This window comes from Podarcis vaucheri, assembly GCF_965113315.1.
Source record: "Podarcis vaucheri genome assembly, chromosome: 6".
Classification (NCBI taxonomy): domain Eukaryota; kingdom Metazoa; phylum Chordata; class Lepidosauria; order Squamata; family Lacertidae; genus Podarcis; species Podarcis vaucheri.
The window spans coordinates 76,986,839-77,000,243 of NC_138764.1; the positions used below are offsets into that span (position 1 = coordinate 76,986,839).

Below are 13,405 nucleotides of genomic sequence, written 5' to 3' on the forward strand. Positions count from 1 at the left end.
TGAGCGCTGCAACCCCAGAGTCGATCACGACTGGACCTAATGGTCAGGGGTCCCTTTACCTTTACCTTACACTGCTGGCAGTAGGTGTTCCACCACCTGTGCATTTTGCAGGATCTGGTGGAGGGACACCACCACCTAATCATTCTATAAATTTGTTTCACCATCGCCATCCTACCTGCCCCAAGTAGTGCTGAACAGGGAGTTAGGATTGTGCAGTAAATAAATTAAATATACTAGGAGTGGAATCCAACATAGCTGCAAGCAGTGCTTTTTTTCCTAAAAAAATGTTTAGGGGTATTCTCATTTTCCTACTCATATTGAAATACTGCCTCTCAATGAGCCCAAACTTAGATCCACAAAATGTTCAGCAGTATGCATACCCCCAGAAAAAAAGCACTGGCTGCAAGTCTTTTGTTCAATCAGCACAATTATTTCTGGTTACACCACGGAATATTCGCCTCCCTCTCCTCCCACCATGCCTTCCTAAACCCGGTGAGATTTTGGGAGGATGTGAGTCACACATGGGGGGGGGGAGGGAGAGAAGTCCCTTGGTGCAAGTGGAAGTCCTAGTGCTGGCGGGGTGTGGTAACTGAATACCATCATAAATATGAATATTACAGTGGTAATTACTTGGGTTACAAACACCTTGCGTTACAAACACTTCGGGTTACAGACTCTGCTAACCCAGAAGTAGTACCTCGAGTTGGGAACTTTGCCTCAGGATAAGAACAGAAATCGCAGTGGGAGGCCCCATTAGCTAAAGTGGTACCTCAGGTTAAGAACAGTTTCAGGTTAAGAACGGACCTCCAGAACGAATTAAGTTCTTAACCAGAGGTACCACTGTACTAAATAATAGGATACATACCAGCAGAGGTATATTCCTTTGTGGTCTTTGGAACAGTCAAAGGCCGAAGCAGATCAGCTTTCTATCCCTTAGTATTGCAGGGTTGAACTAGACATCATACTATTCATGTCTTTAGCCCTCACATGCCTGATTTTAAATTGCTGCCTAACAGAGACTCATCATGGGACTAGCATGTGAGGAGAGGGCTTTAATGCTTTGCTCTCAGAGTCCAAATTGGAAGTGCCCCCTTGCCTCCTATTTCCAATGGGAGGAAAGCTCCGATTGGTTCCATTGGTGCCCCTGCCCCCATGCCACAGTCCTGATTGGTCTCCCCTCCCCTTTTTTCTGCCTATTAAAAATAATAATAATCTGCCATTCAAGAGTAAAATACATTGGCAACATCACATCTACTTCGGCCTTTGGGATATTAGTGATAATAAAAAAATAAGAATATAATCTAGACACCAGTAAGCATTTTAATGTTCCATTAATTTCATTTAGAGAGAATTAAACACACATCCAATTCTCCCATTAAACTCAGTGGGACTCAAATTGCTTATCTTTGGATGATTTGTACCCTATGTTTTTATTTTTCATTACCTAACTTCTTCACATCATTTTGTATAGGAGACCTAATGATAATGATATGCTTATCTATAGAAATATACGAGCGATGGCTGATGTTGTTTATGCTCTCAAAGTGGGGTGGAGAGAAGGCAAACTTTTTTACATATTTAAAGGAAGCAATAATTAAATGTTCAGAAAGAGATCAATTCAATCTAGCAAATGTTTAGAAGAGTCATTTTGTATTGGCTGTGGGGGAGATGCTCTATTTCTGGTGATAAAATTAGTTAATTTTCATGGTTTATAAAAGGACTGAATCCTGTTGAAAACAGGAGGAAATGCATATCTTTACATATGTAGTTTTTAGCGGCACCTACAACAATATATGTAATATAATCATCACCATAATTAATTAAGATAACAATATTGCAGAATGTTGCTAAATACTGATTCATCGCTAATTAACATTATATAGAAAAACAAACTTGCCTAGTGAATCAGAAAATGCATTTTGCTCAATTATTTTGAATACTCTAGCTTAGTTTTAATTACTATTTTTCCCCATAATGTATTAGCCAAGGCATTTGGATTGGCTCTATAAATAAAAATAGAAGTATTATGGCATCTCCATATAACGTCACCCAGAAATATTGGCCAATACCATTTGGTGAATAACTTAAAAGCAGGGCAAAAATATGTATTCTGTTGTGCATTTTCGTAGAAGGATCCTAAACCTGTATGAAATACTGATAGAGAATGTCTGGCTTGTATAGAAAATGCATGTGTAGAAAGGCTGGGCTGTTTATCAGGAAATATTGGCAAGGGTCCAAAGAGCTACTTTAGGAACACTCAAGGGCCCGAGCAGTAAACCAACCACAAAAGCAGGAGTAGTGCTTCTGACTGACAGGCAAAAATAGAGGGGGTGGGGAAATATCCAGGTGCTAGAAACATGATTTGTTCCAAGCCCGACCCTTTCCCCAGGGGCATGTTTCCAGCAACAGTTCTCAGATACATGAGACACTAAGGTGACTCCATTATGCTGTCCTTTGCAATTGAGAATTGTTGCTAGAAAGGTGCCTGGCAGTGGCTCTCTGCAGCCCCAGGAAGGGACTTTTCCCCTTGCCCTGCTATCTGAAGTCATTTCAGCTGTAGATGCCATAGATCAAGCCTCACATCGGGCCTTATATTCATCATTTATTTATTCTTGTTTATCTATACCTTCTTTTTGTAAACCACTTTGAAGGTTTTGGGTGTATTTTTAAGCCTGCAACAATCAAGCAGTATATAAATGTTATGAAATAAAAATATATATTTAAAAATCAGCTGATAAGTGGGTTTGATTCTGCATTGGCTGCGCATGCCAGTTCCCCTGCTGGGAACTGGTGTATGTAGCTGGAGCAACAGGATTTAACTCCTGCTCATCAACTGATAAGCAGGGGTTAAATCCTGCTCAGTTCAGCAGGGAGCAGAACCTGCAGCCAAAGCTCACTGTCAGGTGATTGACAGTTGGGGCCACCAGTGATGTAGAGAAAAAGAATCAGCTGAAGAATGCCTAGTAGAGAGCACTCTAGCTGTTCTACGAAGGTCTGTTGACAATGGTGTCCAGTTATTGGCTTGTAAAGGTAAGGGGACCCCTGACCATTAGGTCCAGGCATGACAGACTCTGGGGTTGCGGCGCTCATCTCGCTTTACTGGCCGAGGGAGCCGGTGTACAGCTTCCGGGTCATGTGTCCAGCAGGACTAAGCCACTTCTGGCGAACCAGAGCAGCGCACGGAAATGCCGTTTAACTTCCCGCTGCAGCGGTACCTATTTATCTACTTGCACTTGACGTGCTCTCCAACTGCTAGGTGGGCAGGAGCTGGGACCGAGCAATGGGAGCTCACCCTGTCGCGGGGATTCGAACCGCCGACCTTCTGATCGGCAAGTTCTAGGCTCTGTGGTTTAACCCACAGCGCCACCCATATCCCATGTATGTACACCCATGTATGTAGATGTAATTTTTCCTAAGGTACTTGTGCTGGATCATTTCCATCCTGTACGTTGTGATGTAGAGAAGAGTTCAGCTCCCAAGGGCTGGCTTAGGCTACAGAGTATTGTAGGACTTAAAATTTGTTCTGTGCTTCACAGTATTCCACAGAATGTTTGTTAAGCAACACACATTATTGGCCAGACTTCTAAATGTCCTTCTTACAGGGAAGAAGCTGAAATGGAGAAAATGCTCACCACTGTTAGAAGACCAGTAGACAGAGGAGTGTCAGAGCACCTTTGAAATTCTCACAAGAATTCTAGTAGTGGAAATTGCACACTGAAAGTTTCTGTATGTTTCACCTACTTATGCCACTTGCATAAAGCTTGGAACAACTTTCTAGAAGGCATGAGGGAAAAGGTTTAATGAGCAGGTTTAAGACCCAGTGAAAGAAGATCGTTTTTCCATAAAGTTCAACTTTTTACTTCTCAGATGGACCAAAGAAGTAACATTTTGTGACTATCTCTATAGCTCAAAGATTACAATAATCACAAATAACAGCCCCTCGTGTCATGATCTGAGCCACAAGTTCCTGTATTAAGGCTCAGTAACTTCTAAATGTAGAAAAGCCAGAATTTGGGAATGATCCAAGGAGTATTTTTTACAGAGTCGTGCTATATGTGTGAAATTACTTCTAAGCAAAGGAAGCTGCTTATAAGTGAGCTCTAGTGGTCATTTTATTGAACAAGGGGCAAGGCTATGCCAGGAAATACACTAGATTCAAATCTCAATGCAGAGGCTATAGAATATTCACCTCAGGTTCACCAATTTATGACTCTCCAGCATCAGTAGGAGAGATGTCAGGGTGCAGAAAACAGAAGAACCAACATCAAGTATCTTCTACAGAGACAGATACTACAGTATTTGTAATGAAGACAGTAACTGGCTATGAGAGGGTATGGTTGAAGTACAATCAACCTCAACATCCTTACCTATTGAAGAAAAAGATTAACCACCCAATGAGTTGAAGACTTTATTGCTGTTGCTGTGTTTTGTTTAGGAAAGCCTGTGACCCAGTGGACTGTTGAAGGGGGCAGTAGTTTCACAGGGGAGGATGTCACCCCCACTTCAAAATGCTGAAAATCTAAAGGCATTGTTAATGGTTCTTTCTGAGGCAAATGTGTTAAGACAAAGCCAGGTGTTGGGTTCGCTTCAGGTTTGAAGTACTGCTGAGTTTACGTGTTCTTAATAACCTTATTTTTATAGAGAAGGATGCTGAAGAACTGATTATGCTTCAACTATCCCATTTCATTACTAAGTCTTCATTACTGTAATTATAGCCTAAATAGCATCAGAGTTTCAAAAATTATGATCTAAAAACTGGGCATTCAGTGGTTAAAAGCGTCAGAGCTGGAGATTCCAGGCTGACAGAAAGCTTTACCTCAGGAGAACAACAGGAGCAACATGACCTGAGGCCTAGTTTATTTGCTTGTAATGCAAGCCCTTATCATACATTATTCACGTATACAATAAATATGTGAGGGGCTGGGTGGGCAGCAGGCTGTGCCCCTAACATACACACACACATTCATTGTATTGCCTGAAGAGGACCCCATTCATACAACTGGGAAAACAGGGTCCCCAAACAGGCAGGGAAAAGCCCTCCACATCTACAGTTGTATGTGCAGAGTCCTTTTTTTCTTCCTTTCCTCTTTTTACAGAACAATGATCGTGTGTACATTGGAGCAGAGCTGCTGCCACATTGCCATCCCCCCTCATGCAATTAACTGTATGCATAGAATAACATATTAAAAGGGCTATTGTGTTTCAAGTATGAGGGAGATGTTTCAACCTGATTATTGAAGGAGATTCCAGTTGTAAGAAGAGACAGCAGCTGACACTAAACATCACAGGGGCAACACAATAGTGGATGGGTTAAACTAAAAAAGACCTATGATGTAAAGAATGTGTTGCACAGAGTGTGGAAAGTTCATTTTGTAAGTGAAAACAACCATTTTAAATCGGAAAATATGCCATTCTGAGCTTGCTTATTCTTGTGTATAGTGGTACCTCGGGTTACATACGCTTCAGGTTACAGACTCCGCTAACCCAGAAATAGTACCTCGGGTTAAGAACTTTGCTTCAGGATGAGAACAGAAATCGTGCTCCAGCAGCACGGCTGCAGCAGGAGGCCCCATTAGCTAAAGTGGTGCTTCAGGTTAAGAACAGTTTCAGGTTAAGAACGGACCTCCAGAATGAATTAAGTACTTAACCCGAGGTACCACTGTACTACCATAGATCCAGGGAAACTACAACTGGGATCATGCTGTCCACCCTAGACTGAATCCATTCACCTTAATTGTTGGGGAGAATCCTTTTAGAATTCTGTTTTACAAAGGTGGTTACATTGGCAATTCCTCTCACATTTTCTTTATGCTGTTTAAAATCAACCAGACCAAAAAATAATAATCAAATAATAATAATCCTAAGCATTCTTATTGTGAAAAGACTTCTAGGAGATTTACTTCAAAGCAACTTAAATTTACTTCAAATTAATATTGAGATATTAATCTAACAGTTTCAGAGAGGAACGTTACACTTTCACCTGTGAGAAATGTCTTGGAAGTTACAGTAACAGTGAGAAACATACTTTCAAGTATGACAGCTTGTCCTTAACCCAGTTATAAGATAGTTCAGGCTTGAAACAAATTAGTAAATATGATGCAAGTTATTGAGATTAGTTTCCCTTCACCCTCTAATCTGGAGTGTGTTTGTGAAAGAGAGACCTAAAATTCAGCCCTTTTGGTGGAAAACAGAGCATCTCATAGAATAATAACGGCCATTTGGACTTCCTTTAACCAATCCTATGGTTTCCTTGTGTGCATATTTTCTGTCACTGATACGGCCAGTTCCTTCTTCTACTCCTTCGCATGGTATATATTTTGGCTTCCTTTTCCTAAACAAACACCCATTTCACCCATGCCTTCTTCTGTTGCTGCCCAATAGTATATATTTTGATTTCCTTATCTATGAGACAGAATTTATTTTCCTCTTAGTAGGCTTTCAGCTTTATTTCTTCACCATGATACTGTTACAAGTTTGGGTGCTAGAGTTTGTGGGTGCAAGGCACTCATAATTCCTGGATTTAGTAAATTTTAGGATTTAATCGATGCTTGGAGTATTAAAATGCGCTGCCAGATGCTGGATTTAGCAGATTGAAATACAGGTCAAAACAGCTTCCTGTGTCAGGTAAATCTCCCGGAGAGATGGATCATTAAAAGAGGACAAAGAGAAGATAGGGAGCCATCAAGAAAGGGATTGATAAAGCAATGACTCTCGGCCAGCCAGCAGATGGGTGAAGCCCCACCCTGAGCTCTGAGCTAATGAATCTAAAGACAATGCCAGAGTTTTTGTTAGGAGGAAGTTTTAGGATTTCAGTCATGGGTAAAAGGGGTCAGTCTGTAAAATGTTGCAAGCTGGAGAACACAATGTGGGCTCCCTGTATCGGAAGCTGCAGCAATGGGAGAGACAGGAGTGTAATGCTTTGAACCCCTCCATTGTAGGCTCAGGATGTACATGTGTGTAAATAAACAATATATCATAAAAACACCACAGCCTCATTTCCAAAGGAAACATGAACCCTGGGTAGATGCTTGGAGCCATGGAATCTTGCATCACTTGGAGATTGGGGAGGTATTTAACAGTATTCTACATTCTTCCCACAATATATTTGCCCATTAACTGCCCCAAAGTCCTTCAGCCATTCCCACCTCACTTTTCCATAGCTGCCTCAGAGCCAAACACTGTATAATGCCCTGTATGGACTGTATAACTAAGCACCATGATCTGGTCCTTTTGTAGCAAGGTATATAAAATACTGCCATTCATAATTAAAATGCAGGCACTAGATGATTCATGCCATATACCCAACCATAAATGCTTATTCATTCCGTTGCTTTTCCTCAAATGACAACCTTCTCCCAAAGTATATGTTTTGGTGTGGTTTGAAACTCTTGGAGAGGAAGCGAAGACCACGGCACAAACCTGAACAATGTCCCGGACGTGCCAATTGTAAAGCTGGTTATCCAACTGCAGAATGTGGCTCTTACTTCATCAATACTACTTTCTTCCTCTTTCACTTCCTGTAGAAATCCATTACTAGGTGCAGGCCTCCCAGTATGACTCTACAATTTTCTGATGAGCCTAAACTGAACAGTGAATGTTCTGATATTCTTAATTCCATATTCTACAAGCAATTCTTTCACCGTGTCTTTTCCCTATCTTATTTTAATTTAGTCTTTATTTGAAATATGATCAGTTGGGAGCTATTTCAGGTCCACTCCATTTTTAAACTGTTCTTTCTTTTGGTTTGGGACATTAATAGTCTACCCCACATGCACTTTTTCTTCTGAACTTTGGTTGTCGTGTTATATTCCATTCCTAGAAACATAAGAAAATGGAAATGATGAGTGGGTTCACTACAACATCATTATTCCCCCCACCCCCATTCCGCTTCTCTGCTAGCTTTGTGTAGCTCTTCAGCTTGTACTTCAGTGCTTAACACATTGTCTGTTTTCACATGTGAAAAAACAAAGGAGTTAACCCAGCAGCATCAAGGTATCACAGAAGCCTCTCTTCACAAAGCTGTCAACTATTTATTGGTGGTTTGGAGCCTACTCCTCCAGGGCAGAACATTACCTGGAAGAAACTTTCCTTCAAAAATTGAAATGACTTATGTGTTCTAGCCAAGAGTGTCTTCTGATAGATCTTAGAAGATTTGCTCCAGACAGTTAATTGGGACAAACACAGGTTGTTTATCACTCTATGCTTCCTAGAAACCACCACTACAACATCTCCGAGAGGTAGCCATCCAGCCTCTTCATAAAAGCCTCGAACCACATTTGGGGCAGTTTGTCCCTCTGGCGGAACAGTTTGTAGTCAGGAAGTTCCTCCTTGTGTTTAGTCTAAACTCTAAACTTCTTGCCATTCGAACCCATGGGTCGTGCTTTTACCCCTTGTAGGCACAGAAAACAAATCCACCTCTGCGACAGCCCTTCAAATATGTGAATATTGCTATCAAATCGCCTCTTGAGCTGCCTCTTCTCTGTTTCTTTTTGGGGTGGGGGCAGGTCCCAGCCCAGTCTTTCTCAGGTACAGTAGGGCAAAGTGCTGGTTACTTTGGGAGCGGATCTCAGCCCCAAGTTGAGAGTTTAGCTCAAGCCCTTCACTTGTGTGCGAGCGAAAACACGCCCAAGAGGCATACCTGGAGACTGGGGGGGGGGGGGGGGTTGGTAGGGGAGCTCTTCCAGGCGCCCCCCTCCTACCGCAGGGTTTTGCAGAGAGCAAGCAGGTCCACAAAGTGAAAAGTCTGCCCGGACGAGCCCCTCTGCTGCGACCCCCTTACAGAGTCCCCCGCCTCTTCTTTCTGTGGGACCCATTCCCCCGTGGCCAAGGGTGACTATAGAGCCCCAGGCGGTACCTTCCCGCGAATTAACCTGAGGGCTGGGAAGGAGGGTGGAAGCGAGAAGAGAAGAAGCAGCCCGGAGGGGCGTCGGCGAAGAACCTGCCCCAAGCCCCATCCGCGAGAGAGTGCAGCGGCGGCTCCGCTCCCTGCTCGCTCGGCACATGCCAGGCCCTCGCCGTCCCTCGGTGGGTCGGCATTCGGGGCAGGCCCGCTCTCCGGCGCGGGGTGTGCTGGCGACACCTTCCCGCCCTGTGGCGGTCCCAGCGCCCGCCTGAGAGAGGTTGTTGTGGGAGCCCAGCCCAGGCAGGTCCCAGGCGCTCTCCCCTCCCCCCATCCTCCTCCTCCTCCGCTCTCTCTCTCTCTCTCCCCCCCCCCCCGCCTCGGTGCCTGGAACAATAGAGTGCGAGTGGAGCCGGCTCTGGGCTGCGCTCCCTCCCCTTCTCCCTCTCCCCGCCTCTCCTCCCCTCCCCTCCCGCCCGCCCGCCCTGAGCCAGAGGCAGAGCAGCCGCCGCCGGAGGAGCCGGTTCCATGCCCGCTGGAGCCTCCTCTCGCCGCCGCTGCTGCCGCCGCCGCCTCGTTCTCCCCCTCAGCGCGCAGCCCCGGCATGGACGTTAGGTTTTACCCTTCCGCCCCCACCGCCGTTGGTTCCTTGCCTGGGGCCGACCCCACTTGCTTGGGCCCCCTGGACTATTACCATTGCAACAAGGTAACAAGGGGGAGGGATGAGAGAGGGGCGGACGGCGGGGGGGGGGGGCGGGTGAGGCGAGGAGGGACGGGCGCAAGTGGCCGGGCAAGGGTGGAGAGGATGCAAGCGACCGAGGAGGACGTGCGCTCAAGTCTCAGCCCCCTACCCCACCCCACCTCCCCTAATTCCCCCACGTCGCGCCTCCTCCTCCTCTTCCCCCCTCTGGGATGCTGCCCCCTTTGCCCCACACTAACAGCGATGGCGCGCGCACGGCGCTGCGCGGGACTTGTCAGCGCTCCCCGCACGGGGCAGCGCAAGGAGTTGATTCAATGGCACCCCCTGAGCAAAAGCTCTCTCTCTCTCTCTCTCTCACCCCCCCCACCGCCCCACGCACTTTGGTCCAGTTGCGAAGGCTCCGCAAAAACTGGGGAGGGAAAGCTTTCTGCCTCTCTCGCAAATCGCCCCAAAGTCCCATGTCCAGATCGCCTGCTTGCTTGCTAGCAGCAAAGGGAAAAGAAGCAAGCGCTTTAGAAACCGGGACGGGGAAAAACAAACAAACGAACGAGGCTGAAACTTCTTCTCCTTCTCCTCCTCCTCCTCTGGGGAGCAAGAGTGTGGAAGGTAGCAAGAGAGCGGCTGCATCCTGCAGGAGGGAATTTCAAAACTATTTGGTTTCCCAGCACCCAGGCTGCTTGCCTGAAAGCTGCGACGCAGTTCTCTTTCCCATCTTCGAAGCAAAAGCAGAACAGGAGGGGAGGGTTGTTTAGGGTGGATGGGGGATATGCGGGGAAGGGTGGGGGGTGGAGAGGAGTGGGAGAGAGGCAGTTGGTTATCAGTTGCGTCGTCACTTCAGACCCCGGATTAGACCTCTCAGTTTTGGTAAACATTATTATAGACTGGAAGAAAAACAAAATCTGAACGCAGAAAAGTGTGTGTGTATGTGTTTTGTTTGGGGGAGGAGTGGAATTGTATGGGCTCAAGAGGCTGCTTAGTTGGAAATGTATTTCTTGCATGCCTGGCTATGGTTTCTGTTGGACAATGTACAGGCTAGGGGAGAAATGCTTTAGGGTGAGTATATTATAACCCCCCTCCAATTCTTTAATGTCTTTCTCAGAGGAATCTATATATGATATAGACTGTGCACACCTGGATTTAGCCTTATATGCAGTGGTTAGAACTTAACAGCCCTTATGTTTTTGTTTTAGCATTTCTCTAACTCAGGCTGCAGGTTCTTGTCCCTTACTTGTCAACCGCTTCCCTCCCCCTCCCCACAATACAGTTACTTCTGTTAAATGCAACTGAGAGCCATGGATTATGTATAATTCATAAGATCTACAGCACAACATGAAAATCTTTCTAACCTAGATTTGTCTATTTACTACTGCAAGAAAGTGCACTGTGTGTGTGTGTGTGTGTGTGTGTGTGTGTGTGTAAGAGAGAGAGAAATTTGTTAGAAGATATTTAAGAGTGCATGGTGTTTTGGCCAATGACTTTAACTGAGATGAGTAAGAGAGTAAAGCACAGATATTGCCAGTCTTTATCTGTGAGTACTATCCATTTCAGGCTTGAGGACAGCAAAACTTCAACATTTTAATGAAAGAATTTGAAACTTTGGATTATTTAATCATGCACGAATATGTATTTGTTTCATATTATCAGATGCTTGCAATTTTATAAAGTAATGGAAGTTGCAGAGCAAAAGCTACATGGTCTGTTGGTTTTGTTTTTGTGGTATATTGAGTTTTCTAATACAGATTTGTTTTAAATTCTGAAGCTTTCCCCTTCCTACACTGATATGTGCCTTTAAACATTCATCACAGTTTCAGACTATTGCAATTGTGATATATTTGCATATGGTTTTATATAAACATTTTAAAATCTATAGTATGTCTATCCACAGCTGTCTGGGCTGTCAAATCTAATTTGAAAATTTCTTTCCGAAATGCAAGTATTTTCCAATTCATATCATTTTATTCATGTAACAACCATGGCTTCCAAAACACAAAGTGTTGTTTATTCTTGCAGGAAGAAATTTAAAATTTTCATTATTATCAAAGAACCAACTGCTAACATACAAGACATGTTGGATGACTTCAAATATATATCTAATACCAGTCTTTAAAGAAAAATAAATGAGTTTTGGAATTTTGTCTGGTTTTTTTTACAAATATTGAAAAATTTCAGAAGTAAATCCATGGTGTTTTTTCTTCATCTGGAAAGTTGAAATATAAAACATTACAACTTGTAATTAGCCATTAAAAGGGGTGAATGCAAGAGATCTGTAGCAACTTTAGAGTAAAATGGAAAGTTACAGCATGACTACTTTGCCATAAACTCTGATCATAGGTAGGCCAAGGGGAAAACACTCCTCGGAGGAATTATTGCACATGTTGGGCAGGTGTTTTGGCTGCAGTTAGTTGACTTGCTGTTAATGCATCACTTGCTGTTAATGCATCTTTTTACAAAAGTGCTGTTTCTAACAATCCTGGGGAAAAAGCAACACACAGAGAGTGATAGAGTGCTGTAATAGTTCTTCGTCAGTTTCTCTGATAAAGCAAATAACTTCAAGTTTGATTGATAAAGAGTCCAGAAGAGGTGATGAAAAGGAGCACATACAAAATACTGACCACTGCCACCAGGTGCTGCTGTTGTCACTGTTACCAGGATCTTAAAAAGAGAGAGAGGAAAGAAGAGAAAATGTTAAATATGTAACTAGTAACCAAAGAAATATCCCACTGCTGTCAATTGCTATTTACATAGTCATAATGGGCCAAATGGACCTGTGCAGTAAATCATCTTCGTGCAAAGAAAGTAGGATTGCAGTTGCAGTATCCCAGAGGCCCATGTTCAGCCTGTTTCCTTAAAAGATGTTACCATGGGCTCTAAAATGTCTCTTCCCCCAAAGTACATATATAGAACAATGTATGTGGATTTTTCTCTTACAGTGATAAACATTGCCATTTTGCTCAATGCTGTAGAGAAGGTTAACAGGTGGTTCTTTCCTCAAAGGTTGCACAATTTGAGAGCCTCAAAGAATACACATTGCAAGGGGATTGTTTGCGTAGATGGGACAATAAGGGAATTCAGCAGCTCCTCCAGGTGAATGTTATGAATGAAGCAAAAGTTTCAATGGGGTTTGAATGGGAGAAAGGGGAATAGACAAAGATGTGTTTGGGATTGCTAACTCTGCCCTTCCTTAGTTGAGGTTTTAGAATGAAGTTTCTGCTTTCTGTAATTAAAGGAGAATGCTAGCTTGGAGGAGACTGATATTGTGAGGCCTAGTTATTGCTTCTCTTCTCTGCCCCCCCAAAAAAACACACACAGGGAATTTGACAGTGTGTGGTACTGATTTTCTGAGGTTTCCTCAGGAACTCAAACACGAAAAAGGGTGGGATTTTGCCAAACAAGCTTTCAAGCTCCATGATTGAAATGTTTTTCCTTCCAGAGGAGTGGGTGGGCAGGGAAACTCTGCAGGAGGAAGGGTTGTGTAGTGTGTATTGTGTACCGGGTGTAGAAATAGAAGTGAAGGACATAGTATTTCATAGCTCTGTGTTTTCATACCCCTGAGCCAATAGGTGCTTCTGATATGGCCCCCGAGCTTTCTGTAGAAACACTGTTTAGCTCAAAGCATCTTGAAGTACTAATGTTTTGTGCATTTATTGAACACAATATTGTCATCATGAGATTTCCTATTACATTTGTGCACTGCAGCAACAGTTTCTCTTTGCAGTCACCGAAATCCCTGTTATACACCAGCATTACCGTTTTAATAGGATAGGGATGTTTGTAGTAGGGCTTGTCTCATGTCTACATGAATACCCAGTTAAACGCCATTTGCTGTGCTCTGGGGTATCGTCCAGTTGTTTGTTTGGAATTATCTG

At 43.7% G+C, this 13,405-nt stretch overlaps 1 protein-coding gene and 1 long non-coding RNA gene across 9 annotated transcripts in view; one reads left to right on the top strand and one right to left on the bottom strand.

Moving 5' to 3' along the window:
* The window catches only part of LOC309534385, a 415,746-nt gene that overhangs the window by 268,092 nt on the left and 134,249 nt on the right, over positions 1-13,405 (bottom strand). The gene's annotated exons all lie outside the window — the stretch shown is intronic.
* The window catches only part of TOX2 (TOX high mobility group box family member 2), a 270,950-nt gene that overhangs the window by 31,143 nt on the left and 226,402 nt on the right, over positions 1-13,405 (top strand). For 6 of the 8 annotated variants that reach the window (XR_014220590.1, XM_082226141.1, XM_082226145.1 and 3 more), the window contains exon 1: positions 9,327-9,545. The exons of 1 other annotated variant lie outside the window; for it this stretch is intronic. Coding sequence is in view for 6 of the 7 variants with exons in the window: in XM_082226141.1 (XP_082082267.1) it covers positions 9,444-9,545 (102 nt within the window). In the remaining variant the exon portion in view is untranslated. Of the gene's footprint in view, positions 1-9,326; positions 9,546-10,425; positions 10,593-13,405 lie in introns of those variants that run through there. One more of the 8 variants, XM_082226142.1, reaches the window with a different exon arrangement.